Raw genomic sequence first — 27,745 nt, forward strand, 5'->3', positions numbered from 1 at the left:
CTTGTGCTCTCTCGCTTGGACTTTTCCAACTCTCTTTATTACGGACTTCCTTAATCACTTCTCCACCGCCTTCAGGTAGTCCAGAACCAGGCAGCTCGCCTCATTTTCAAATCTCACAAATGGCAATCGGCCAAACCCCTGCTGTACAAACTGCACTGGCTGCCTATAGAGCAGAGAGTGGCCTTCAAGCTGGGCTGCCTCACGTTCAAGGCTCTCCACTGCCCCAGCCCCGCCTTCCTGACCTCACTCATTAATCCCTACCGTCCAAATCGCAACTTACGCTCTGCCTATCTTCATTCGCTTGTCGTACCCAAAACCAGAACTATTAAATTCGGCGGGCGAAGGTTTGCCCTTTTGGCCCCGAAGTTTTGGAATTCCCTTCCCCTGATCATCAAATCAAGCAGCTCCCTCCTCCATTTCAGGAAGCAGCACAAAACCTTCCTCTTTCCCCCACCCTGCTAACCCCCCAGTCTGTGTCTCACCTCTGCTCTACAGCGCCAGGAAACCCATGGTGTCAGCGCGCTTTACAAGTTTCATTTAATAATAATAATAATAATAATAATAGATACCAAGACACTACCTCCCAAGGCAGTCCTGCAGTACCAAATGGGCAAAATGACTCTCGAGACAGACCCGACAACCTTTCTATTGCGCCTTTGGTCAAAAGGACCTGGACTTCCTGCCGTAAAACAGAGATGGTTCTGCCGCAGCCGTCCTGAAAATGGTGGAAGATGCAGCAGGGTAGAAGAGGAATGGAAGAGCACAGTCCCGGCAGACAATTTGTAGGACCCACCTGTCTTGTGATGCCCTGCCACACCTGTAGGAAATATTCGATCCTGCCTCAGATAGGGTGGCTGTGTGCCAGCAAGGACTCCTAAAGTGATTATTAGGTTAAGGCACCGGATGGGAGGGGGGTTGAGCAGTAGGTTCCCCCTGCTGACCTCGCGGTCTCTGGGAAGGATGATCTCTTCCATGATGAAGGGCTGAGAAGCCTGGTGAATTGGAGGAGTCAAGCACCGATGGTGGAAAAACCTCTAAAAAATCTACAAAACGGTAGACGTTGTTGGTTGAATTGCCTTCGGGGGCAGACTGACCCAAGGAAACTGCTGTGGCTATGTTAGCTTTGAACTGTTCCAAGGCTGAGTCAGCTTTATCCCCAAAAAGGAAGGATGAGTCAAAGATCATGTCCATTAAAGACGCCTCAATGTCCTGGAAGAAACCTGTGGATCTCATCCAGGCATGGCAACAGAGAGGTCATGGCACCTCCCATACAATTAGCTGCATCCTGTCCTAATATATCACAAATGTTGCCTCTTTAATGACGTGAATGTGTGTGACACTTCCATCTGATCGATGTTGGTGAACACAGTTGGCAAATATCATCCTTTGGCTGTTGAAGCAGGAACCCCTTAACAAAGACTGCGGCTAAGGGCATTGTCACCACTATCACTTCAACAAAAGATAAATTGAATGTCTTCCATCCACCAGCAGTGTCAGTGTTAGTGCTGACAGACACGAACTAATAGAGCTACTAAAACAGGTTCATGGGCATTTTGTGAGAAATACATATTTCCTGATTACCGTATATCTGCAATTCCCATCAAATCAGACATATTAAGAGCAACAAAAATGTTCACTGCTCGGAAATCAAACTCTACTTGTAAAAGGATGGACTGGAAACAGATTATTTTAAGTGTTGCTCCAGTTATGACTGGTTGATGGTCAGACCATAACTATCACTGTGTGCTACAGTAAGCGGGTCCAGTGAGTCTAGTATTCATGTCCACTTATAACTTCAAGACATTCTGTGCATAAGCCAGATCAAAACATTGGCCCAAGTTCATGAAGTCAGGATGCCCACCCACAGCGTTGGAAACAAACTCCCAGTATGAGGACCTTGAATGGGTTGCTATGATTTCAAGGAGATAAACTGTCTTGTGTGCTGAGAACCTCCATTAGACCATCTCAAGGACTACATGAGCAGCTGCTTCAAATATGTAAAGACTACTGTCAAAGAAAGAAGCTGCTTAACCAACACCATAGACCTGTCCTCATAGCCCAGCCCGAAATCAAGGTACTCAAAATTCAAAAAGGAGCTCAAGCTGCTCTCTCCACGTCTTCCTCAAAGACAAGGAGATTGAGACACGTACAGCTGAAGTACCTCCACAGAGTATACTATAGCCCAACAAGGCAAAGCAGCATGAAAGAGTTTATATCAGTCCAGCCCTAGGTGTAAACTTGAGCCTGGTACCTTTTATCATAAGGTGTGAACATGTCTAATTGTAAAGCGATATTGATCACTTATTCACTCAACCGCTACTGAGGCTGTGGGCAGAACGGTAGCAATAGATCCCCAGAAGGCACTGCTGGGCTTGATGGATGAAAGGGGTGGCAAAAACCACCAAACTTATGGTGGCAATGGGGCTTTTCATTGCCAAACTGGACATAGCCACCTATTGGCGATCCGAGAAGTTCCCTACAATACTGGAATAGATGCATGGTATTGACTGGTGCTCCAGGGCTACAGAATGAATCTATAAATCACAGGAATACCCATATAAGTATGTGAAATGATGGAGTATGTGGTTGAATTATTCCCCAGACATGGGGGTGTAGGCATGAAACAATGTTCCCATATATAAGAGTTGATACCAAGTCTTCAATGAAACAATATGCAGCTGTACATGAATGTCCACTGTTTGTTTTTGTCTCTGCTATTAATACCACAATAAAAAGTGTCATAAGAAAATAAACAAGTGACAGGGTAGGTGGAATCTCAGTACGCGATGAAGAAAGTTCCTTGAAAGGCACAAATGTGTTCAGTGAATATTCAAACTCCAGGTCCACTCAGACGCTCAAATACAATCTGCTGCATAGAATGAAAACCATCCACCAGTAAAAGTGGAAATAGATTTAACAAGTGCAGGTATCAGTGTAAAACTGCTGAGCTTTTGATGATAAAAAGAAGGAATCTCCACCGAAAGACTTGGCACCGAATTCATTACAAATTAAATCCCATACTGATATTGAAACTATTCTTTCCTCCTTTATTTTATGGGGCAATTACAGGGCATCAGTGAGTAGAGAGAATTTTTTCAGGCTACCTGGTGAAGAAGCACTAGACGTACATAATACGTAGGTAATGCGAGGATGGCAACTCATCCAATGGAAGGGTTTGGAACCATTTACAAAGCTTTGTGAAAGATTCAGCCCTAAGCCAGGGAAGTGATGTGTTCCATTGTGCAACCCAGGGTTCTTTGTTTGTGCGCGTTTGCAATCATAATGTTTTGTTTGTCATGCAACAAGGAGTGTTAACTTATGGTTTGCAACAGTTCAGACACGCTCCTTATACTTCAAATGGTGTCCTATAATCTTGCTGATCAGTGGGATTAGAAAATGTGAGACTGAAGATGCTCTTTCATCCTCTTTTGGCAGTTATATTAATATAGTCTGTAGTGCTGGCAGCTGTGCTACCGTGAATTGGGACTATCTGAAGTCCGAAGTGACAGACTAAACCTGAAATTCTATAAGCCGACCCAGTGGTTTACTGAAAAATGGACATTCACTCACTCATATCAAAACAAGAATGTCCGTTTTTAAAGGTGCGGAGGACAGCAAGACCAAGGGCCTTACGAAGCTCGAATTCTGTAAGGGAGTGCCGCTCTGGCGCACATAGCTTTGCATTTCAAAACTTCCAGGTACTTAGCGCAAAAGCTTGAATTATCATGTGGTGGGAGAGCCTCAAGAAGTGCAGACACTTTCCTCCTGAAACCACTCATCCTTAGCAAAAAGAGATCTTGTCACCGAGCCTTCTCCGGAGCTGCCCCAAAGATATGGAACTCTCTTCCACCGGATTTACGCAGAATCTCTTCAACGACTGCTTTCAAATTGGAAGCCAAAAGAATCCTAATGAACAAATTCTTAACTTAAGTTGACCTAGGTTTCTCCTGCTCAAATTCATTACAACCATTGTACCTCATTTAATGCAGCTCTCCTTTACAGCATTGTGTGTCGTCCCCCCTCGTAGCCCACTATATTCTTGTTTATTGTATTACTCTCCTGATTCGATTGTCTGGGAACTATGTGTATTGTGTATTCCTATTGTGTATTCTTACTGGATGTCCTATTGTGTATTCTTACTGGATGTCGATATTGGACTTCTGTCCTTCCTTCCATTCTTTGTAAAGCACTCCGATATCCTTTGGGATCCTCATGAACAAATTCTTACCTTAAATTGGTCTAGGTTTCTCTTGCTCGAATTCATTGATCCATTGATACAACCATTGTACCTCATTTGCTGCTGCTCAAATGCATTGATCCATGGATATAACCATTGTACCTCATTTGATGCTGCTCTTCTTTACAGCATTATGTGTCTTCCCTCCTAGCCTGCTATATTCCTGTTTATTGTAGGACACTCCTGGTACGATTGTATGGGAACTATGTGATTATTCGTATTATGTATTCTTACTTGATGTTGATATTGGACTTATGTCCTTCCTTCCATTCTTTGTAAAGCACTCTGATATCCTTCGGGATCATGTTTGCACTATAGAAAACATTATAAATAAATTAAATAAATAAACTAACTAGTAATCACAGATGCATGCTATAGGGTGGAGTGGACCCCCACACTAATATCGAAAAGCAGAGCTAGAACAGGTGGTTTGCCTGATCCTGAATTCCTCTTACCTAAATTCAACAAGCAGGGTCCTTTTACAAATTTGCTACTTTTGTCATTTTAAGACACAGCCTCGACCTGTCTCATCCACAGTGAATTTGCTTGGTTCCTCACAGTAAGGACATGACCTCAGGTGGAAAATAGACTAAAAAGATATGCAAGCCTTGTGAGAATCAGCTACAGATAAGAAATAATTGTACTTCCCTTGAGAGTGTCCTGCCCTTGCTTCCTTTTGGGACAATTTCTGGCAAGCACCCTGGCGTGTCCTTATCAACATCGACTTACCCTTGATCATCTTTGGCTTGGCAGATAGTGTTAGGGGCCCTGCTAGATCACTGGTTGTTTATGCTATTCTCCTAGCTAGGAGGCAAATTTGTATAAGATGGACAGATTCCACTACCCCCTCCTTTTTAGATTGGCGGACTTCAGCCTTGGCAGCCTCTAAGCTAGATCTTATGAGATCAGGCAGCAAGAAAAAGAAAGCATTTTGGAACCTCCTGCAACTCAGATGGGGCTCAGAGTTGATTGACTGAGTTGTCTTTTTTTTCCTTCTCTCCGAGTCCTATGATTATGCTGCCAAAACACTCTTCGGACTAAGTCGGATACTCTCAGCTTGTTACTGGTAGTTTTACGACGAGGGCCATCTAGCTCTTGGAGCTTGGCAGAAGAGTTATTTCAGCTAGTTCTTCATTAGCACCCAGGCAAGTTCTGGTAACGGTAGGTGGGTCTCCACCTCCAGTCGCCTACGCCTCTCAGCTTGCTGAGTGTGGGTATAGACAACTTCAGTGCAAACTTGGTGGAGAATGAGGACTAAAAAATAAAAAAATATAAAAAAGAAATAATTGAACTGTTTGTACTGCCTGAAGTTCAATGACACGCACAGGAGAGCAATTTTTTTAAAGGCACTAAATAGCATTGTGGAGACAGCCACTCCACAAAGATGGAGGATTAACAAACTAATCTCTCTACAAACAGAAACTAGGCGGGATAACGGATGAGACATGGGTAAATGTTTGGACTGGTGCATGTAGGATAAAATCTAGGCCAAGTCAATATGCAAAAAATTAGAAGGGACAACCATTTCTGAAAAATGAATTTTTCGGGCCTGTGCAAAAGGCACAAACAGAACAGAGTCGCTAGTGGCAATTAAAACAGAGAATAAAACCCCCAAAATAAAAATGTGAAAGCGTTAAGGTGGTCAACATTAAACATGGGGAATGGGCTCCCCAGAAGATCTCTGAAGAACGTGCTTACATTCAGAAGAACTTACTTTACTGAAGTGGTTTCAAGAAAGAACCAAACTCTGCCCCATCAATAAATGTAGCTTACCGCTGGCCCTTGTCCATAGTTCTGGTTACCTTGTCCACCATACCCAGCATAGCTAGAAAAATAGAATACAATTTCACATTTTTAAAACTCTTCTAGACCGATGATTCCAAAGTAATTTAAATCAGATACAGAGCATAGGACAGAGAAAAAATTGTGCCTACAAACTCAAAAGACGTTTTTCTACAGTGTGACTGTTTCATAACAAGTTGGCTATATTAAAAGTGACATTGAATAAACTCATCAGGAAACTTCCAAAATATAAACGACAGCATAAAACAAGTTATTTTATGAGTCACTAGCTTACCTGTCGCTCGTTGCTGCGATCTCCGAAGAAAGGAAATTCAAGGAAACTTGTTATGATAACATTAAATTTACATTGTGTCATTTTTATTGAAACTTATTCATTTTAATATGGAAAACATTTCAAAGTGTTGTTTTAATTCTTTTTATTTATTCGAGCGCTTGTGGATACACGATTTTTTTTTCCCGTCTTGTGCGTACATCAGTATTTGAAAGATTATGAGGGCCCTGGTGGGTGGGGCGATATTTAAAAAAAATGTAGGCCAGAAAACTTCACGGGGGTGTACTCAACAACTTCCCAAAGTTTCCTTGCGATCGGATGAATGCTGTTTTAATTCTATTTATTTATTCGAGTTCTTGTGGATACACGATTTTTTGTTTTTCCGTCTTGTGCATACATCAGTATTCGAAATATTATGAGGGCCCTGGGGGGCCAATATTTTAAACATTTTTATGCCAGAAACCTTTGCGGGAGTGTACTCAACAACTTCCCAAAGTTTCATGGCGATCGGATGAATGGTGTTTTAATTCTATTCATTTATTCGAGTGCTTGTGGATACACGATTTTTTGTTTTTCCGTCTGGTTCGTACCTCAGTATTCGAAAGATTATGAGGGCCCGGGGGGGCGCTATTTATAAAAAATGTATGCCAGAAACATTCGCGGGAGTGTACTCAACAACTTCCCAAAGTTTCATGGCGATCGGATGAATGGTGTAGTAATGCATAAAGGACAAACAGACAGACAGACATACATTTGTTTTTATATTTATATAGATTATAAAGGCTTCCTGAGTAAACAATACAGATATAGTAACACTGTTGAAGAGTAATATAAAGGCAGGTTATTGGACAGTAAAATTGTGAAAAGGCTAATTCAGCATACTAAAACCAAGTCATTTGGATTTGTTCATCACAACATTGTATTTGAAATTAGCTATGAACAGATCAACTAATTTATTTTATTTATTCGCTTGTATAGCGCAGGAATTTGACCCCCGAAGGGGTATCTCCGCGCTATCCACTGTTTCACCTTATGGTTGACTGGTGAGCTCAATGTCCCAACCCTTCAAAAAGTAGGGAGGATACAAGAACTAATTGGAATGGTCTGTAATGATAATTTAAGGATTAAACAATGTGAACTATTTAAAAATCAAAAAACATAAGTGTGAGGAAATGGAGTATATTACATAGTGTGGTTGTGCAAACTGACCATGCAACATGCTTATCAACCCCTTTAGTGTCCTTAGGTTTTGTTTGTCAACCCAGGGTAACTGGGGCTCTGAGCAACAAAGCTTACATAAAGGACCAAGTGCAAAGCATTTAAATACCACCAAAACAATTGAAGAAGAAATCGAACAGACACCAAAGAAATTGGACACCAATTTATAAAAATAGACTGTATTTTTAGACACCACAAAGAAAAAGATCCACAGGAAGGTTCCGGAGATGAAATTTACAAGGTCAAGAAAATCACACCATTTCACTCAACCGCAAACACGCATCATCAAATTCAGCAAATTTGACACTTAGAAGATTATTGAGCAACAAACTGGGCAAATTGTAATGCGGTCAGATGTAGTTATTTGGGGTGTCCAACTCTGGCACGGAGCCAGTCAGGGGGACCAGCAGGCCCTCTGAAACGGTTACCTCCTCAGAAGGAGCAGTCTTCCAGCAGTTCCAGTCACTTTATCCTTGTTCCATTGATTCCTCTTATAGTGGTCCTGATGCTGAGGATGCAGGATTCTTAAAGATGCTCAAGGATACTGTGGATGTGACATGCTCGATGAAGGCCTTCCTTTCTCACAAAGGGGATGAGGAGGTCCTGGAAACAGGTTTGATGTGCTATTAGGTCCTCTCCGGTCTGGCAAAGTCTAGTTGCCACCGGACTACCAGTCATCCAACGTTGTGGTCACAGCCAAATCCTTCTCCGGGCTGTAGCTTTCCTCTTGGGTAATCAAGATGAACCCGGACAACTGTCCCAGGTCCAGCAGACCTTGGTGCAACTTCTTAGCATCAGGTCCTGGTCTCTGGTACTGCACAACAGCGGAAGCAGTGATCTGAGGATCTGGGCTACCACTCGCCCTTAGTAGGCTCCTTAAGCTTTTGTGTCCCTTTGCTGCGAACTGGTCAGTCGGTTGGCCCTTGGAGTCCCTTTGCTTTGGCTGGGCTCTGGAGATGACTTTTCTTTGAGCACAACACAGCAGACACAGTTTCCTCCCCTTTGCTAGTTATCAGGTGCAGTCTCTCTTCACTGGGAACTTGGTGCAGCAGGGCAGTACTCCTTCAGTCCTTCCTCCAGTCCAGTCGAGATCTGAGTTCTGGGTGTCAGGGCGCCCTATTTATGTACAGAAAGTGCCCTCAGGGTAGGATGCAGTTGGCAGCCAATGAACTACCAGGTTTCCTCCCTGCTAATGACCACTTGCTGGGAAGAGTGGCATCTGGCCATCCCAGGATGCACCATTCTGCCTTCTCCCATGATGGTAGTACTCTTCTCTCAGCATCCAAAGCTCCCGAGACCAACCCAGAAGTGTGGTTACCATGGGGGTTGCACGCCCCAAGAAAACCAGTTTGGCAACAGGTTTACCCTCTCCTTTCCTGGGTGACAGTTAATCTGCCTAAACAATGGTGTTGCCCTTCTCCCAAGGGTTCCCCATTTGCCCTTCAAAGACGGCTTCAGCTTTGAAGCTCACCTTCTGAGTCAAAACCAGTGTGACTTCCTGCAGGAGGTAGGTAACACCTCTCTACAGTGCAGGCCCCTATAATGAATATGCTACTTACCAGTATGCATCTGTTCTTGGCATGTAGGGCTGCTAACATTCATATCTTTTGCATTAGATCGCCGCCTAGTGTTGGGTCCGGATGATCGCACATTGTTGTCCTGGAAGAGTCTTCGAAGTATCCTGAGATAGGTGGCTCCTCCCCTGGACTACAGTGCGCATGGGCATCGGCTCCATCCCCAGATTGTTTTGAGCCATTGTGGCAGAGATGGAGTGTAAAGTGTAAAGGATGTCCATGCTAATGATTGAATGCAAGAGTATGTCTGCAGCTGCGACAGGCACCGGGGAGGAGGGTGGGCGATATGAATGTTAGCAGCCCTACATGCCAAGAACAGATGCATACTGGTAAGTAGCATATTCAGTTCGAGGCATGTGGGCTGCTAAATTCATATCTTTTGCATAGAATATATAGCAGTCCCTCCGTTAACGGCGGTTGCCCGTGCCAGCTGCAGAAACTTGAAAAAGTGTTTTAAGAACAGCCTGTCCTACAGCTGCTTGCTGCTTGGAATGCACATCAACACAGTAGTGTTTTGTAAAGGTATGTGGTGTAACCCACGTGGCTGCTCTGCAAATGTCTTCTAAAGGAATGTTCCCAAGGAAAGCCATAGATGCCCCCAATTTGCGTGTGGAGTGCGCCCTTGGGGGTATTGTCAAGGTACGTTTAGCCTTTTGATAACAGATTTGGATGCACTTAACAATCCACCTGGCTATTCCTGCTTTGGAAATAGGCGTTGCCCTTGTGCTGTGGCGAGAAGGCAACAAAAAGTTGTTTTGTTTTCCTAAAGTGTTGTGTCCTGTCAATATAGTACATCAACGCCCTCCTGACATCCAAAGTATGAAGCATTCTTTCTGCCACCGTTTGTGGGTTTTGGAAGAATGCAGGCAAGTCAATAGTTTGGTTGAGATGAAACTGTGACACCACTTTCGGAAGGAATTTGGGGTTAGTACGCAGTACCACCCTATTTGGATGAATCTGAAGGAATGGCTCTTGGATTGTGAGCGCTTGCAGCTCACTAACCCGCCTCAGTGACGTAATAGCTATTAGGAAAGCTACTTTCCACGTTAGGAACTGGAGTTCACACGAGTGTAGTGGCTCAAAAGGTGGTCCCATCAGCCTGGTGAGGACCACATTGAGGTTCCACACCGGAGCTGGCGGTGTTCTTGGGGGAATGACTCGTTTCAGACCTTCAAGAAAAGCCTTAATGGCAGGCACTCTGAAGACAGAGAGATGCTGCCTGTTCTGAAGATAAGCTGCTATGGCGGATAGATGTATCCGAATGGAAGTGTATGCTAGATTGCACTTGTAAAGATGTAACAGATAGCAAATGATGTTAGGGATAGATTCCTGCCATCGGGTTGATGTTATTGGCTGTACAGTAAATGACAAAACGCTTCCATTTTGCAGCATAGCATGCTCTGGTAGTAGGCTTTCTTGCCTCCTTGATGATGTCCATGCATTCTGGAGGTAGGTGAAGGTATCCAAACTCTAGGACTTCAGGAGCCAGATCGCCAGGTTGAGCTGTTGCGGATCCGGGTGCTGAATGTCTCCATGGTTCTGCGTCAAAAGCTTGGGCGTGAGGCGCAGCCTTTGATGCGGCACCACCGAGAGTTCCAGAAACGTGGTGTACCATGCTTGGCGCGCCCACGTTGGAGCAACTAGGATGAGTGTCATTGAGTGCTGCCTTAGTTTTCTTGCCACCAGCGGTATCAGGGGGGCTGGCGGAAAAGCGTACGCAAATCTGCCTGACCAGTTCATCCATATCGCATTTCCCTGCGACTGCGGGTATGGGAACCTGGCGGCAAAGTATTGGCATTTTGCGTTTTCGTTTGTGGCAAACAGGTCTATCTTCGGATGACCCCACTGCTGGAAGTACGGGCGGAGTACTGATGGGTGTAACTCCCACTCGTGCATTTGATGGCTGTATCTGCTGAGCAGATCTGCCATCTGATTGTCTTTGCCCGGGAGGTGTTCTGCCATGAGGAAAATGTTCCTCTGAATGGCCCACTTCCACATGCTCTGAGCCAGATGAGACAGCTGTGGTGAGTGGGTGCCCCCCTGCTTTTGAATGTAGTACATCGCGGTCATGTTGTCCGTCCGGACTAACACTACCTTGTTGCACAGATGTACATTGAAGGACTTGAGCGCCATGAAGATTGCCATCAGTTCCAGATAGTTGATGTGCATCTTCTGTTGCTGCGTCGTCCATAGTCCCTGCACTGTGTAGGTGAGCAGATGAGCTCCCCATCCCTGGAGAGACGCGTCCGTTGTCAGGATAATCTGTGGCACTGGCTCCTGGAACAGTCGGCCCTTGCAAAGGTTGTGTGGATTCCACCAATGCAGAGAGTCGTACGCCCGACTGGTAACCAACACTAGGTCTGTCAATTGTCCCTGAGCCTGTGTCCACTGATTTGCTAAGCACTCCTGGAGCGGACGCATATGTAAACGTGCGTGAGGGACTATGAAGATGCAGGAGGCCATCATGCCAATCAACTGCATGAACACTCTCGCTGGAAGCGAGTGTTGTGTTCTGAACTTTTGGATCAGAGACTGCATGCTGTCTATCCTGACTTGGTTTGGCTGGGCCACGGCCGTAAGGGTATTGATCGTCGCACCTAGAAACTGCCGGACATGTGCCGGCTGAAGATGCGACTTTGGGTAGTTCAACGAGAAGCCCAGGTTGTGAAGGAGGTGAATGGTAGTCGACATGTCCGCGGCGCACTGTTGTTCCGACTTGGCTTGAACGAGCCAGTCGTCTAGGTAGGGGTAGACATGGATGTTCTGCCTCCTGAGGTGCGCCGCTACTGTCGCCAGACACTTGGTAAACACTCTTGGGGCTGTGGTCACTCCGAAGGGTAGGACCTTGAACTGATAATGCTTGCCTTGGATAGTGAACCTGAGGTATTTTCTGTGGGACGGGTGTAGTGGAATGTGGAAATAAGCATCCTTGAGGTCTAAGGTTGCTAAGAAGTCCCCTTGGTTCAACAAGGGAAGAATCTGTTGCATTGTAAGCATATGGAAATGTTCTGACAGTATGTACAGGTTGAGGGGACGCAGATCCAGAATGGGTCTGAGAGATCCGTCCTTCTTTGGAATAAGGAAGTACAGGGAATATACCCCTGTTCCTTCCTCCTCCACTGGCACGAGCTCGATTGCGCCTTTTTGCAGCATCACCACTACTTCTTGCTGCAATAAGTGCAAATGCTCTGCGGACATAGGCCGTTGCCTTGGTGGAATGTTGGGTGGAGTGGACTTTAACTCTAGACAATAACCATACTGGACAAGTTTTCGTACCCACCTGTCTGTGGTGATGTTTGTCCAGACTGGCAGGAACTGCTGGAGTCTCCCCCCGACAGGTGTCAAATGGTCGGGGGGCAGTGACAGAGAGTCACTGTTTGTTTGGGGCAGAGGAACGGGAATTGTTGTTTCCTCTGCCACGTCCTCTGGTGTTGTTTCCTCGATTACCCCCTTTGTTCTGCTTGGGGTACGAGGACTGTGCTCCACCTCTAGAGAACTGCGACTGTTGACCCATCTGTCCTCTGGTGACTCCACGCGCACCTGAGCGACGAAAAGTGTTGCCCCGGAACTGTTGTGATTGTAGGGCCCCCATAGACTTAGCTGTTTCGTTGTCTTTCTTAATCTTTTCGAGGGTGGTGTCAACATCAGGACCAAACAGTCCATCAGGATTGACTGGCTGATTGAGTATGGTTGTCTGAATGTCCGGTTTAAACCCCGATATGCGGAGCCACGCTTGTCGTCTCAGCATAACGCTAGTGTTAATAGCCCTAGCTGCTGTGTCTGCGGCATCAAGTGCACACTTTATGGCTGCATTGGAGATTAGTTTGCCCTCTTCTATAAACAGTTTGGTAGCTTCTTGAAACTGCGGAGGCAGGTGTTGTAAAACTTGCTCTAGGGTGTCGTAATGCGCCCTATCATAACGTGCCAATAGTGCCTGTGTATTTGCAATACGCCAGAAATTGGCAGCCTGCGCAGCTACCCTTTTGCCCCCTGCCTCTAGCACTTTTGACTCCTTGTCCGGGGGAGGAGCTTCACCCGTTGTTTGGGAGTTCGCCCTTTTGCGGGCATTTGCAACCACAAGGGAGTCAAGTGGCAACTGTCCCCGAATGTATGCAGGGTCTGCAGGTGCTGGTCTGTACTTCTTTTCGATGCGTGGATTGACCACCCTCGCCCTGGTAGGTTCTTTAAAGATGTCCGCAGCATGCTTAAGGACCCCTTTGAGCATAGGCAGTGTCTTTACTGTCCTTTCAGACACTGAAAAAGTGTCAAATAGAAAGTCTTCTTCAACTGGGTCAGCATGCATGTCCACATCATGATTAGCAGCTGCCCGTGAGTGCATGAAATCCTGCAGAATCTTCTGTTGGGGATGCACGTGCAATGAAAGGCTGTGGGTCCTGCCCCACATTTTGGGTATCTTGGTCACCTATGTCGTCATAGGAATCTTGATGTGCATCGGGTTCATTGATGGGGAAAGTGTATTGGTCATCTTCTCCATATCCCTCACCCTCAGAGTGTTCGGGGGAAGGTGTTGGGCTCCTTCTAGGAGGAGGCTGTATAGGTTTTATCAGGGCTGAAGCGTCCTGAGCAAGCCGTTTCTTCTTCAGTGGGATAACATAAGAGTCCACTGGCTGTGAAGTGATCTTTCTTTTGTAAAGGGTCAATTTGCCCGTGTCTGCGTCGATAAAACGCTCAGAATCTTCTCCTGAGTCGAGTAGTCGACCGGAAAGTGCTCCAGACGTTGATGATTCCGACGTCTTTGGCGCCGTCGTTGGCGCCGTCTTTGGCGTAAAGGCCTTCGGTGCCTCCTTTGGCGGCAGAAGGAAGAGAAGTTTACCAGCAGGCTTTGCCGGCAAGTCCATCGGCTTCTGGTGCGACGGCGTCGGAGCCGACGTTGCAGAGGCCTTGTCCCGAATTCTCTGTAGTGAAGAGACGATGGGGGACGCGTCACTTATAGCGTCACTTGGCGCCGCCGAGGAGGCCTTCACCCTGCCTTCGGATCCGACGTCTTGTTGGCCCTTTTGAGTCTTAGACGTTGATGCTGCAGCCGTGGACACAGAGTCCTTGGACCGATGTGTTGAGCTTTCCGCTTTCGATCCGTGTGATTTTACAGTCTGCACTGGAGTCTTGTCGCTGACTTTGGCGGGCTTAGACGGCGTTGCACCGGTCGACCCGTGCCGAACTCCCTTCTTAGAGGAAACCTCCTCCGCCGACGATTTCGACACTGTCGAATCGACAGTTTTCTTCGACTTCTGTGGACCGGAGGCCGACGGAGTCGATGAGGCAGCAGGCTTTGGTGTTTTTGGTGGAGCGGCCGCCATTTTAGGGACGCTTGAGTCCGTAAGTTTCGGTTTCGGGTCGGCCATTTTAGGTGTAGTCGATACCGTTTGTTTCATTTTCGGTTTCGATACGGGCTGCGCAGCAAGTATGTCCGTGGCCGGGCCTGAAGGCGGGGCCGTGGCTTGCGGTGCGGGGTCTTGGGTAAGGCCGACTGGCGATCCCGTGACCCGAGCCTGATCCGTGTAACCTTCGGGGCATAGCTCATCCCCTGAGCTATCTTCCGCGGCCCCATAAACTTCTTCGACGTCCCCTACCTCGTCGACGTATTCAAGGCCTTGACCCACGACTCCGTCGTCGTCTTCCGGATCCGCCTCGATGTCCGTCGGGGGCGGTGAGATTTGAAGATGATGGCTCTGGCCCTCCTCTCCTTGGTCGCCGAAGATGTTTTCTGGATCCGGGGCCGCTTGTCTGGCCTCAAGGCGCACCGCGCGCCGAAGTTTGAGTGTCTTTTTTGACCTGAATCTTGCGCAGGCCATGCAGTTGTCCTCGTTGTGGTCCGGCGAGAGGCACTTGTTACAGACCGGGTGCACATCGATATGTGGGTATTTTGACCCACAGAGGGGACAGTATTTAAACGGGCTCCGCTCCATGCTAAGAAGTTGCGGTCGTGTTGCGATGAGAAGGCCTCGATGTCCGAAGAGTGATACGACTCCGTAGATTCCGACTCAAAGAGACGGAAGAACTCGAGACCGTACGCAAACAATACCGTCGCAATGAATCTAAGGCCTTTTGGCCTGAAAAAAGCTAGTTTTCTCGGTTCCGACAGAGAGACGTCGAGACCGCATCCGAACCCAATGGCGGAAAAAAACAATCTGGGGATGGAGCCGATGCCCATGCGCACTGTAGTCCAGGGGAGGAGCCACCTATATCAGGATACTTCGAAGACTCTTCCAGGACAACAATGTGCGATCATCCGGACCCAACACTAGGCGGCGATCTAATGCAAAAGATATGAATTTAGGGAGTCATTAGCACGTCTTCCCAGGAGGGCGGAATGCTGTCTCGGGTTCAAGCCCCATGTGCAACAGTTAAGGTCACAGGAGATTGAAGGCATCAAAGTGGCAACTTTGTAAAAGTTACACACTTTAACTAGTTACATTCATTTCAACTGGAGTCAGGCTTCATGTAACAAGTGGTTTGATACCTTGAAGTATCAACTATAGTCGCACCTTCAGGAGTTAGCACAGCTGAGGGGTCAGTGTGTAACCCTCCACTTGCCAGCGTTGCGACCAAGTCTTTCCACAGTAAAAACAACAGTTTTGTGTTTTTACAGTCAGAACATGAAAATTACATGGTTTACCCATCTACCCATGAAATAGGCTGCAGCCTTCCTTAGGGCTTGGTAGGCCTGCCATAGGGGTGAAACACACATGTTTCAGTGGGACAGTTGACTGTGCTGTGGCTTTCACAAGTGAAATACTGCATAACAGTAACTTTGATTTGTGCTGCTCAGAGTCAGGTCAGATGCAGCCTGCCACAGGCATTTGTGCCCCATACAGACTCCAAAAACCTTGGTGTCAAGTCAAAAGCTTCATCTGTCCAGAGCAGCATGCATTTTTTATTGAGAGTGTCCATGCTCCACTGAGGAAGGTTCTCCGGGGAAGAGAACTGCCTTGAAAGAAAAGATAAAATACATAAAACTAGCATTTTTTAAGTGGACTAGTAAGATTGAAAATATCTGCTCTTTACCATGCAAGCTATCCCCTTCATGATATTCCTCATTATCATTACTTCAGGGATGGCTTTAAAATGAGATGGGATCCAAACCAAAGAGGTGGTGAAATATTTGAAAAGTCTTTTATCTAGTGGCATAGTTAGTATAAAGGACGTTTCCTTCTCATAAACAGTTCCCAGACAGGAGCCTAGCAAATTATAAAATTACCTGTTTTCCCAAATGACTTAATCGCAGTTGGAGCAGACAATGTTCTCAATGTCACAATCACCGAGCGCAGCCCTGAAAAGGCAGCGGGTCACAGGTCTACTTATTGCAGACTCTGGCTAAGTCAGAGGTTCTTAACCTGTGGTCCGGGCCCCCTGGGGGTCCGTGAAGCCTACTCTCGTGGGCCATGACTGCTTGGAAAATTATATATTATTAACAGATTAATAAAATGTAAGTGAATAAAGAAGCAAAAATTAATTGAAGGCTAAAAATTAAGTAGGTTGCTAGGAGCAGTATAAGTGCATCAAACAGAATATAATATGGGCAGTGAGTGGACTCAATTGAATTTATAAAAAGCTCCAACATTGCCATTCAAATTTCAATTTTTTTTAAAACAGGTTTTATTCATCAAACGACACATTTGGAGCAGGGCTGTGTAACCCAGAGCCCTCTGCACAATCAATATATAACATCATGACTTTGACTTTTTAGGAGAGAAAAAATATAGCAAGGATGTAGAAAAGCAATACCCTCTTGCCATGAAGATACAGACCTCTAAGCCCATACAAAAGTTCAGGCCCCTCTTCCATACCGACACCAAGGGTGGCGCCGGCGCCTTACACGCCTTGGCGATATCCCTCCTTGCCAATGTGAACCCCAACAACATAAGATGGCGTTTAGAATGTTGCCCCCAATTCGCTCCAAGACATCTAGCAGCACTAACTTTGGTGACTGGGGCAGGTCCCAGCCCAGCACCTCTGAAAGGCAGGAGACCTAGCCCCGCGCTCACTTCATCAGACAAAGCCCGAGGCGAGAGGTCATCCAGGAACCGGTCAATCTCGTCTTCACAGTGACATTCTTTGGGGGCATTCAGCTCTGTAAAATATGTAGAGAGCTTTCGGCTATATCTAGGGAGTCTGTAAGAGGCCTTCCATCAAGGCCCACTATCCCACGAAGAGGCTGAGAGTGAAACAACCCCTGACAAAGTTTATGGAGCATCTTACTAGATTTATCTTCCCAGTCATAGATTCGGCTGAGGGTTGCCAACCAGGCAAGTCGGGCCTCATCCATGAGAAGGGCTGCATAATTCTGTTGCGCTAGTAGCAACTGCCACCGTATATGGTGCCCCCCCCGCCCCGACTACGATGCTCGAGTTCCCCAATGTTCGTCTTGGCTTGTAACAGGGCCTCCCTCCGAGCCTTACGAGCACAGCGCAAAAGGAAATGTCCCCACTCCGCAGGGTAGGCTTCATTGCTTCCCATATAGGTTCAGCCTCTGAGACCAACCCCACATTAAGCGTCAAGTATTGATCCTGCGCGCTCTCAAGGCACTCCCTATAATCTGTCTTTGGCAGGTTCCAGGCCGAGAGACGCCAGAAGAAGGGCCGCCTTGCCCAACCCATCTGCAGCGCAAGAGTAATCAGCGAGTGATCGGACAGACCCCTTGGATGAATATCTGCCTCCACCATCCGGGCCGCAACTGTGCGCGGAACAAATATATAATCAAGACGGGAGAAGGAATTGTGAACCGCAGAAAGATAAGTGTAGCCATGCGTCCCGCGCCAGGGGTCTACCCAGTCAAGCCCAGATACCAATGCGGAACGTTTTGTGACATGGCTAACCACCGCGCCCTTCCTGGGTCTCCAGCGATCCAAGGCCACGTCTAAGACATAATTCGAGTCCCCCCCCTATCACGGACAGGCCGTCCGGCATATCCGCCCATTGACACATTCCAACACCACTGGTTCCTCCCTGATCGTGCACCACAGAAACAAATAGCGTCCTTGGGTGTCGACCCACATCTTAATGTGTGTATACAGGACTCTGCAGTGAATCAAAATCGCCACCCCCGTGACCCTCGTATAAATCCGGCATGAAAAACCTGACTATAACCAGATCTCTGGAAGCAGAGTACCTTCGAGCCCATAAGATGCGTTTCCAGTAGCATAAGTATGTCAACGTGGGCCCTCTTAGCTTATTGGAGAATAGCCCCCCGCTTGATTTTAACAAGGGCACCCCTGACATTTGAGCTTTCCACTTTGAGAGTGTCAAGGGAATCCCGGCCCCCCTCAGGTGAACCAGCCATTTGTAATCCCAATGGAGAGGAGAGGTGCAGAGAAGGACGTGTGGTGCAAGCCCAGTGGTCTAGTAATATAGCAATGAAGAAAGACTTGGTGACAAAAGCATCACATTTCTATTTTTAATAGTTATTTGTGAATTAAATAAAATATTTCATCATATGTGTATTTGTTTGATGAAGGCTTGTCTCTGTATTTTGTGTGTATATTGTTTTCTGGTTCAAATTATCAAAAATGCTTAGTCTAGGGTCCCCAGCTTTCAATAATTATTCAGTGGGGGTCCTCGGATTTCAGTAGCGATTAAGAGGAGGTCAACAGAAGTCATAAGGTGAAGAACCACTGTAATTAGTTCAACAACAGCTTTAACTTAGGCTGTAAAAAGACAAATCCCAGGGCCGTAGCCACTAGCGCCACAGGCTTTCGAAGAGAGAGTATGTAACAAAAATCTATTCCCGGCCAGCATGACTGGCGTGAACCCAAAGTTACATGGAGATCATATGCTGCAAGAATGCCATTCGTTTTTACAGAAACAAAAAAATCCTTTTTGACGAACATCAAGAAAAAAAAACGAGAACTCAGTGGCAATTTTAATTCCCATGTCTATGAAAGCTCAAAAACAGAAACTAATATCACCGATGTCATTAATCCCTTAAATACTACACGGATGCCAGTTGCAGTGTTCTTGTGAACCTGCATTTTACTCTCGCTCAGTGTCATCTGGTGCTAGCTATTACAGAAAGTTTCAGGATCTGGTCTAGCATCTTGAGAGAAGGTTTACATAAGGAATCTGTGGGAGAAATAATCCATTAGAAAGGAAGGATTGCAACTCTGGGTTTTAGCTCCATTAATTATTGCAGCCCCCTTAAATCCCTTCCTCAACAGTAAATAAGCCAAGCATCTAATCATTAGTTTCCTATATTGATGAGGGTTGGGAAAGAGGGGTCCTGACAGAAGATTGGGAGCTACCTTCTTGAGCGAAACTTTCCCCCTGTCCCTGAGCAAATTAAAAACAATTTGTCACAAGGAATGTTTGTGCCTTTCGTCATCAGAGAAAGGGCCTGATACTGTGGTAGCCAAGACTGCAATATTTATGGGAAAAGGCAAAACGGAAAGAGAAAGACTTTTCTTTTTCTAACACTGCCATTCCTATATTATTAAGTGGGAGCGGCAGAGCGATTGCCAAGCAGGGATATTTTCAGAAAGCACATAATCTCCCACAGAGGTTCCTGATTAGGGACAGCAAGCAGTTCTACTCTAATCCCTGAGCAGGAACCCAAGGGGCATTTCAGTCAAATAAACAAAGATAGTCTAGATTATGGGACAAGGCATGCCTTTTTGCTTTACAACCCACAGCACTTCGATTCTGTTGGGGGCAAAAATGTCAGAGGTGTTAACCAAGATCTACCCACCTCAGAAACCAAAAATGGCCCTGGACACCAAGGATAAGTTGGTGTCAAACAAACAAACAAGCATTTACAATGCAATAGGTCTCGCAGCATTAAAGTTTGAGTTACTGGCATTGTAAATGACAATGCTTTGCATTCATTTTTTTTTTTTAATTTGCAATTGGTATATAAACATTGTTTGTGAATGGTTAGCTGTTGCTTATGCTAAGCAAAGTTGGCAGTAATATAGAGTGCTAGTCTTGCTTGTTATAAGCATGCTGATTTAAAGCGCTCTGATACCTGCGGGTAAAGTTTGCGCTATATAAAAGTGAAAACTAATAAATAAATTTAAAAAAGCCTACCTGTACCACGTCCGTTCTTACTCTGCGATGCCACATATCTTTGGGGCCCTGTACTTATTAACTGCACCCAGCTGTGGGAAACCACCATGGCAGGAACAACGTGTTGCATGGCAGGAACAACGTGTTGCGGGGCAGACACAGGCAATGTAGCCACTGTCCTGTGGCTGCACCGTGGGGTAACAGTGTAGAGCCATGAAGGCAGGCAGTTGGTAGTGCTGTGCCATAGCAGTGTAGTTCTCTGTGTATGCTGGGCAAGGGGGTTGCTATTGGCTGACAAGAAGTGGTGAGGAGGTGCCGGTCCGGTGTGCCTGCTTCCGGATCTTGGGCGACAGGTAAAAAAAAGAAGGAGGCGGAGGACATGACACCCAGTGGAATTAAGGTACAGCATGCACACTAACCTCATTTTGAAGACTCTCTGGAAAGGCACTACATTGGAAACACCGACTGAGCATATTCATTTCCCAAGTCAGTTAAGTGGTCTGAAAAAGGCTCAGGACCTATAGGTGCTTTACAAAAAGCATCACTTAAATAAATGCATAAATACACTATAGGCACAATGCTATGAATGACGAACATCACTTAATGTGAACCCTTTTCCTGCCGTTCCATCCAGCACTAATCCCATAACTTAAGGGAATCTAACGTAGGTCTAGGAGGGCCTGGTGTATTTCAGGATATGCACATAAATTATATTTGCATGCGTTGAATATCAATAGAAAACATTACCAAGTCGGTTGTTGTCCTCAAAACTTGGCATGTAACTGGCCCTTGGATATCTATATTATCACTAAAGGTACCTCAATGACTTAATAACATAGGATGTGTTGAACAATTAAGGGTTTTCATTTAGATGTAGAAACACGCATTCAAACTGCTGTCTCGGACTGTACATGCGTACAGGCATGTATGCAAGACATGCATCGCTTTGTTCTAGTTTCCTCACTCTTCTGGACGTAAGCATCCATAAGTACAGCGTCCATCCCACCTCTTTAAGCCCCCCTTGGAGCCATGGTCATGACATCACACTCCTTCATTCTAGCCTACCATTCAGTTGCATACCTTTGTAAAAGTTTGTGTGTGCTCTGGTAGTAACTTGTCAGAAAGGAATATAGGCTCTGGATAGCAAGCATTCACTACTGGAGAACAGGTAGGCGCTATCCTTCAACCGATCTGAAAAGGAGTGTGTTCCGCGGGATGACACTGGGGCAGAAGTGTGACTTGTAGATAAGCGGTAACTTAACCAACATAGGAGGCAAACCTACAAACACCCACATCCTTTATTGGGAAGACCCCAAAACATTCTGAAAAGGTAGAGAATCTGCATAAATGAACACAAATATGTTAATGTACAGCACCGCCCTGCAATGTTCCCCTGGAGCAATAGCTGATAACAGCTCCGTTGGTTAAGGTTGTACTAAAAATAAAGCATTGCAACACGTGAACCTCGAATAGCTCCGACCGATTGGCTTTGCCAGTCCTTGTTGCTAAACGAGTTTGGTTGAAATCAGACTAGCCGTCACTAGGAGAAAGTTGTTTACTTTAGGGGCTGTATTCTGAGAGTACGTTGCCAGGTATGAGCTAATTATTAGCTGACATAAGGTAGTTATGAATAGCAGTCTTTTCTGGGCAGCATTCTTCGGTGCTGGGATCACAGATCGAACTGCCACTTAGCTCATGCCAGACATCCACGTCTCTTACACCGTGGTCTGAAATTAACTGCATCGTCGTAATAATTCCATGCATATTACCCATCACTTCCTCCCTTTGTGTTATAACGCGTTGTCGCATGCATAAGCTGGTTTAGAGGCATTGCCTCATTTCATTTGTTCACAGCATTGCGAAGTCAGCATTCCTTAATGGCAAACAGCTATCTCTCTCCCCTTGTGCTAGCATCCCCCTCCTTCGTTCCCTCGCCCTCTCTTTATCTGTCTGCTCTGCTGTCTCGCTCTCTTTCTCCCTCCTCCCCTCTCAGCCATTTCCACCTTTCCCTTCCTCCCCCGCCTCCTGTGATGTGGAATGCTGCATTGATGCAATAGCTGCTCGCCTCAGGCTCCCACCTTGGTTCCCAGGGGTCCGTCCCGCAAAATGAATCATCAGCCATCCTGAGCAAACTGATGAAAATGAAAATGGCAAGGCACATGTCTGGGAGGACCAGGCGCTGAGCCTGGCTGCCTGTCTGGCAGGGCTGCTCGGCTCCAGACAGCATCTGCAAACAATGCCTGGCTGCTGCTCTTCACTGTAAGGGCACGCCTGCGTGCATGGAACGCAAAGTGCATATGGATTTCAACGTGCTTTGTTTCACAGTGCACTCGCAGGTGCTATACACAATGCAGCCAGCCAATGCATACATCAATAACAAAAGTGATCGCGGTGTGGTATTTGTGTTTACTCGATTCGAAGGAGGCAATAAGTAATCGAACAATGGAAATATATCTACATAGGGGATTGGCTTGCTGACACAGTGCAACACGTCTTGGACACAAAACGCCTGTGTCTGCACAGTTTTTGGTCATATTTTTTAAAAACTCGTCGAAATGTGCAGTAGCCCCGCTTCTCAAAACGTTGTTCTCTGATTGCACCGATTTTAACAGCTATAGACAGTGTTATAATGTGATTCTACATTCACAGCAGACATACAAATGGCGAAAATACATTTGGTTTTCCGATTTTTAAACACGTAATTCTCAATAATTATTCGTAAGTACCAATGAGAAAAAAAACACACTACGCAACACAATTCTCCAATATGCTTCTCAGTGCATCCACTGGCGTTTACTTTTAAATAAGAATCTAACAACACGCGAAGCATTACAATATAAACGTTTAAGATGGTTTTTATTCCCTCCAAGGAGTGTCGTTGTTTTCATCAGGCGCGCAATCGTCAGCCTTGTCCCCTTCACATTGTCCCGTCTCTATTTTTATCTTCTCTGGAGCAAGATTTGCTTCGGGTTCACAGACAAAGGAAGGCTGATTTCCTTTGGCTCCTTCCCACTGCGGGGCCGCTCCCCCTTCCTGTTCCTTCGCCCCAGTGCTGCAGTGTGAATCAGAAATCAATAGAGCTGCTCTAATGGCGGCTCCCCTCAGCGTGCAGCCACAGTCTGCGTCGTCCGGCGTCGGAGGAGGGGGCGAGGGAGGGCTGCTGTGATGTCAGCCTCGTTCTCGGAGTCCATTGGCCCCGGCCTCGGATGTTACGCGCGCCTGAGGGCGGACATAATTCACGGTGACGCGGGGCTCCCATGCCCGAGGGAGAGCCCCGCGGAGGCTACAGAACACCGGATTGGCGGTAAGTGAGACTTAGTTGGGGGGCGGCGCGCTCGTGTGTGTATGTGTGCGCGCGTGTGTGTGTGTGTGTATATGTGTGCGACGGCGGGGGGGTGTCTGTATGTGTGCGTGCGTGTATGTGCGCTCGTGTGTGTGTGTCTCTGTGTGTGTGCATGCGTGCAGGTGGAGGTGTGCCTGTGTATGTTTGCGCTGCCCAGGAGACAGGAGATGGCCACGGCGAGCGCTTTCTCGCGCGCGCGGCCCGCTCTGATCGCCTTTTGCAAGATGCGCGCGGCCAGCTCCTGTCTCCTGGGAAGCTGAGTCGCTGACAATAGGTCTCTGGCGAGACCGCGCTTTCGCGTGGTTAACGCCACGAGACCTAAAAAAAGGCCTACTAACACAAGACTTCTCTATTCACCATCTCCTTTCGTGCTCTCTGCGGAAGAAGATATGGGGTGTTAATTTGATATGCATTTCAGTTGCTTTTGGGAGATTACCTTCGGAAACTGCACACTCAGAGGACCTAACATGCCCCATGGTCAACAGGAATTGTTTTTTCTCAAGTGAAATAATAGGAATAGAATGCAGAGACATTCTCTCAGGCCATAATCCACTAACTGAATTTCAACTGCCCTGGGGAAGACCAGTGTACATATTGTTTAGGGTAGCCAAGACCAAGTAACGACAAGGTAACATGTAATACATTGTTATACAATGTATAGATATATACATGCATTTCATAACTAGGCAATCTGCAAGATACGTCCACCAAGGACATCTCTCTCCTCTTGTGGCACACAGTAGGCGGACGCAACTGTTGAATGGGGATACATGTACCATACGAGTCTGGTGGTGACAGAGATGGGGTGGGAAGGAAACTGATGCAGGGAAAGTCAGTGACATAGCACCCTCCTTCTGGATGCTGTATTCCTGCACAGGTTCTGAGGATGGGACGCACTGCGCATCTGTTCTGAGCGGCACGGTAATCAAACCCTATGCAGACATCCAAAACGAATTTGGGTTGGAGAGTACCCAGTTTTACCGCGACTTACAACTTAGATACACCCTTGGGCCCTATCTCACCACACTCACTGAGTTGCCAGAATTCAAACCCTTGGAAGCGAAATCGACAATGGGACTCTTTCCCCCAGGAGCTGACTATCTGTGCTATTCAAATCCCTGGTAATACAGATCCCTGACTCCTGCCTGCGGCTACATAAACACTGAGAGGAGGGTATGGGCCCGCTAGGAGAATGCCTCTGAGCAGAGTAGGAATTTCTCTAGGCTTTTTACCTAGACTACACTCAGCACTCATGACATTCGTTAATCCACACTTACCTCAGATCGATCCTTGTGAAGCTAAAAGTAGAGAAGGAAGTTCATAAGGAGCTGTACACACACACACACACAACCCATTTCATTTTTAGTGTGGTTAGGAAGAGAACTAGTTCATAGCTTGAATTACACCACTCCTTATAAAGCCAGAGTTTAATATAAACAAACAAATTCTATCATACAATCTCTAACACTACCTGGCTTCTAAATCTATTGCAGAAGTGAGCCACTCTTCAGATTCAAGCATTTGGGCAACTAACAGTATTGGTCTACTTTTAATCCAAATTTCACCATCATAAGAGATTAACAGAAAAAACTGTAACTAATGTGCAGTCCACTTTTTAAACGCCTGTACTCGGGAGATATGGCACTCTTGATATCGCTGATCTCCTTGTGTCTCGTAATATCATTTATCAACCCACTTTGCTAAGAAGGCTGTCTGAGCTGGGAGCAGTATCCGGACCTCCTTCAACTTTCGGATTATAACAAAAAAGTAGTGGTCGACCATTAATAGCCCAAAACAGTTTGTTGATTGTCTTCCACAGTATTCCTGCTTATCTGCTTACTGTCGCTCCTGTTTTTATAAACATTCAAGCAGTATACCGACTGCCTGTCACTTTGAATATCAGCTTTTAAAATTGTACTGATGGCACTTTCCCATCTATATCAAAGTCCCGAAGCTTGTACTGAGAACGTTACTGACATTTTTGGCCAATCATGATTGGGTGACTGCAGAGGTTTCAAGTTTTAATTCTGCAGCGGCAGAACTCCTACTTACCTGAACTAACCATTAGTTGAAACACCATAGTTAAGACCTTTACTCCTTTCCATCAGTGGATCGGGTAATTAAGATGAAAAGCAAAGTGAAAAAATCTGGGGCTCGGGTCAACTAAAAACTTTTGATGTACAGTCATGAAAATATTGTTTAACTTTTAGCGGGACACAATGAACCTAGCATTACCAGGGCAATTATTGGGACTAAGACGGACTGTGTCAATCTATTGCTGGCACGGAAGACTAATTTGAATTAACTATAGTTGTTGCACAATTAGAATAATAAAATATTTTTAATTTGCCTAGGCATGTAATCATCATTAATTAAGCTGCATTCGTTTCTAGTCAGGTTACCTTTTATTTTAAAACCATAACCCCAACACATAAGGTTCCCTTTAGCAACGTCCTAAACTACATCAAAGACTGTTTAACACCATACTTAGAATGACCAGGCATCCGGATTTGCTGGGATTATCTTGGTTTTTCATCAGCTCCACAGGCAAAATTAGCAGGTTAGAATGGCATGCTAAATACATACCAGTCATATATAACCAGAGGGCCATTTTTTAATCATTGCAATATACTGTAATATAATCTATATCTTGAAAGTATTAGATGAAAAAACAGGATATAAGGAATTCAGTAGTAACAACAGCGCATCCTAAAAATAGGAATCATTGGTAACATTCCTAGCATCTGTAAAGTGGGGTGCATGTCCACGTCATAAAATGACTAAACGCAAGAATATTACTGAAGGTTTACTAGTCATCACCACACTGGAAAAACGTTTGTTATGAATTCATAGTGGCCAGCAAATGTCATACTACATCTAAAATAAAGCAATATTTCCTTACATGTAAATTGTAAAAGACAGAAATTTGTCCCCAACATCAAATGTTCTAACATCCTGCGATCCCGCAACTCTCCCACTAAATTATAATCTGACTTTATGATTGAGAATAAACTAAAATTAAGTCCATGTAGACTATACCCCATTTTGCAAATCTATGCATGTCATATTCCCGGTTTTGGTCACTTCCGGTACGATATTAGATGCTATTGAAACGTTTGGTGCCATTTGTGTTGCAGATGTTTAGCAATGCAGCATGGTAGGATATTTCCTATTTTAATTCCACTAGCATTTTACATTTGTACTGCAATCGCACAGAAATACTTTTTGCTAAAGCTCCCTCGAAATTGCAATGTATCATGGCTGTACTATGACCATGTAATATTGCAATCATTACACTGTGGCAGTATACCTGCTAGATTGTATTGCTGCAGTCACATTATGTACACTTGACAATGGTTGTACAGATTGCATCACTCTGTTTATGTAAACAATGTGTAGCTAAAACTCATATTGTGAGTATCTCTGCTCTTGTAGGAACGACTAGTTGTTTCTCGTTTTGATACACTCAGACGTTCAATGGCTAGACATGCCTGACTTATGATCCTGTGTGTTATTTACAAAACGGACTTGGATAGTAAAGGATTAATGTATGAACTCTCTCTGCCCCTTAACATTGAAGAGCTAAATTTCTCTAGACCTGGTAACAAATGTCTTATTAATGCAAATTTGCACTATTTTATTGATGCAATACAATATCTTGAGGTACACTGATACAGCAGGATAAACAGCGAAAAATTTGTTTATCAAGGTAACACCATTTGAAAGATTTTCTAGGATTAGTTACATTACAGCTTGTGCATTGTTCAAGAAAAACAAACCTACATATAACATAGGATGGCCTTGTGAAATGGCAACTCATAAGAACATACCTCTGCTGCGAATATCCGCCACTGGAGTTACTATAATTTCCAGAATCTATAATTAAAAAAAATTACAAAATATTTTAAGTCTTCAAAAACATCTTTGATTTCTTTCCGTTAAGCAACAGTCAGCACAAACCTCAAAACTCCTGTTAGGGACCGGTTTGCATTTTTTGCAGAACCAGCATAAATGTCATGAGAAACAGCACTGGCTTTTACAATTATAATTCCCCCAAAATAACAAAGGCCCACAATAACCATAAATGACTGGTATAAGTCAACAACGGAAAAACATGTTAAATATAAAGTGAACGGGCACTAGGGGAGCTTCAGTCAGTTGTTTAGGCGTTTCCATGCATCATTACTTGTCCCTGCTCTAGACTCTGGGCTAGTGTGTTTAAAGATTGGGCATTGCTGCTAGGTTTCGCATGAACTGTATTTTGTGAAAGCTGAATCCAT

At 45.4% G+C, this 27,745-nt stretch overlaps 1 protein-coding gene across 4 annotated transcripts in view; it reads right to left on the bottom strand.

Annotated features, from left to right (window-relative positions):
- TAF15 (TATA-box binding protein associated factor 15) overlaps positions 1–27,745 on the bottom strand; it is a 589,620-nt gene that overhangs the window by 423,801 nt on the left and 138,074 nt on the right. For all 4 annotated transcript variants that reach the window (XM_078679623.1, XM_078679625.1, XM_078679622.1 and 1 more), the window contains exons 2-3: positions 27,296–27,341; positions 6,011–6,062 (exon numbers count right to left, since the gene is read on the bottom strand). In XM_078679623.1, the coding sequence (XP_078535749.1) occupies positions 6,011–6,062; positions 27,296–27,341 (98 nt within the window). The remainder of the gene's footprint in view (positions 1–6,010; positions 6,063–27,295; positions 27,342–27,745) is intronic.

Source organism: Lissotriton helveticus, chromosome 3_1 (assembly GCF_964261635.1).
Source record: "Lissotriton helveticus chromosome 3_1, aLisHel1.1, whole genome shotgun sequence".
NCBI lineage: Eukaryota > Metazoa > Chordata > Amphibia > Caudata > Salamandridae > Lissotriton > Lissotriton helveticus.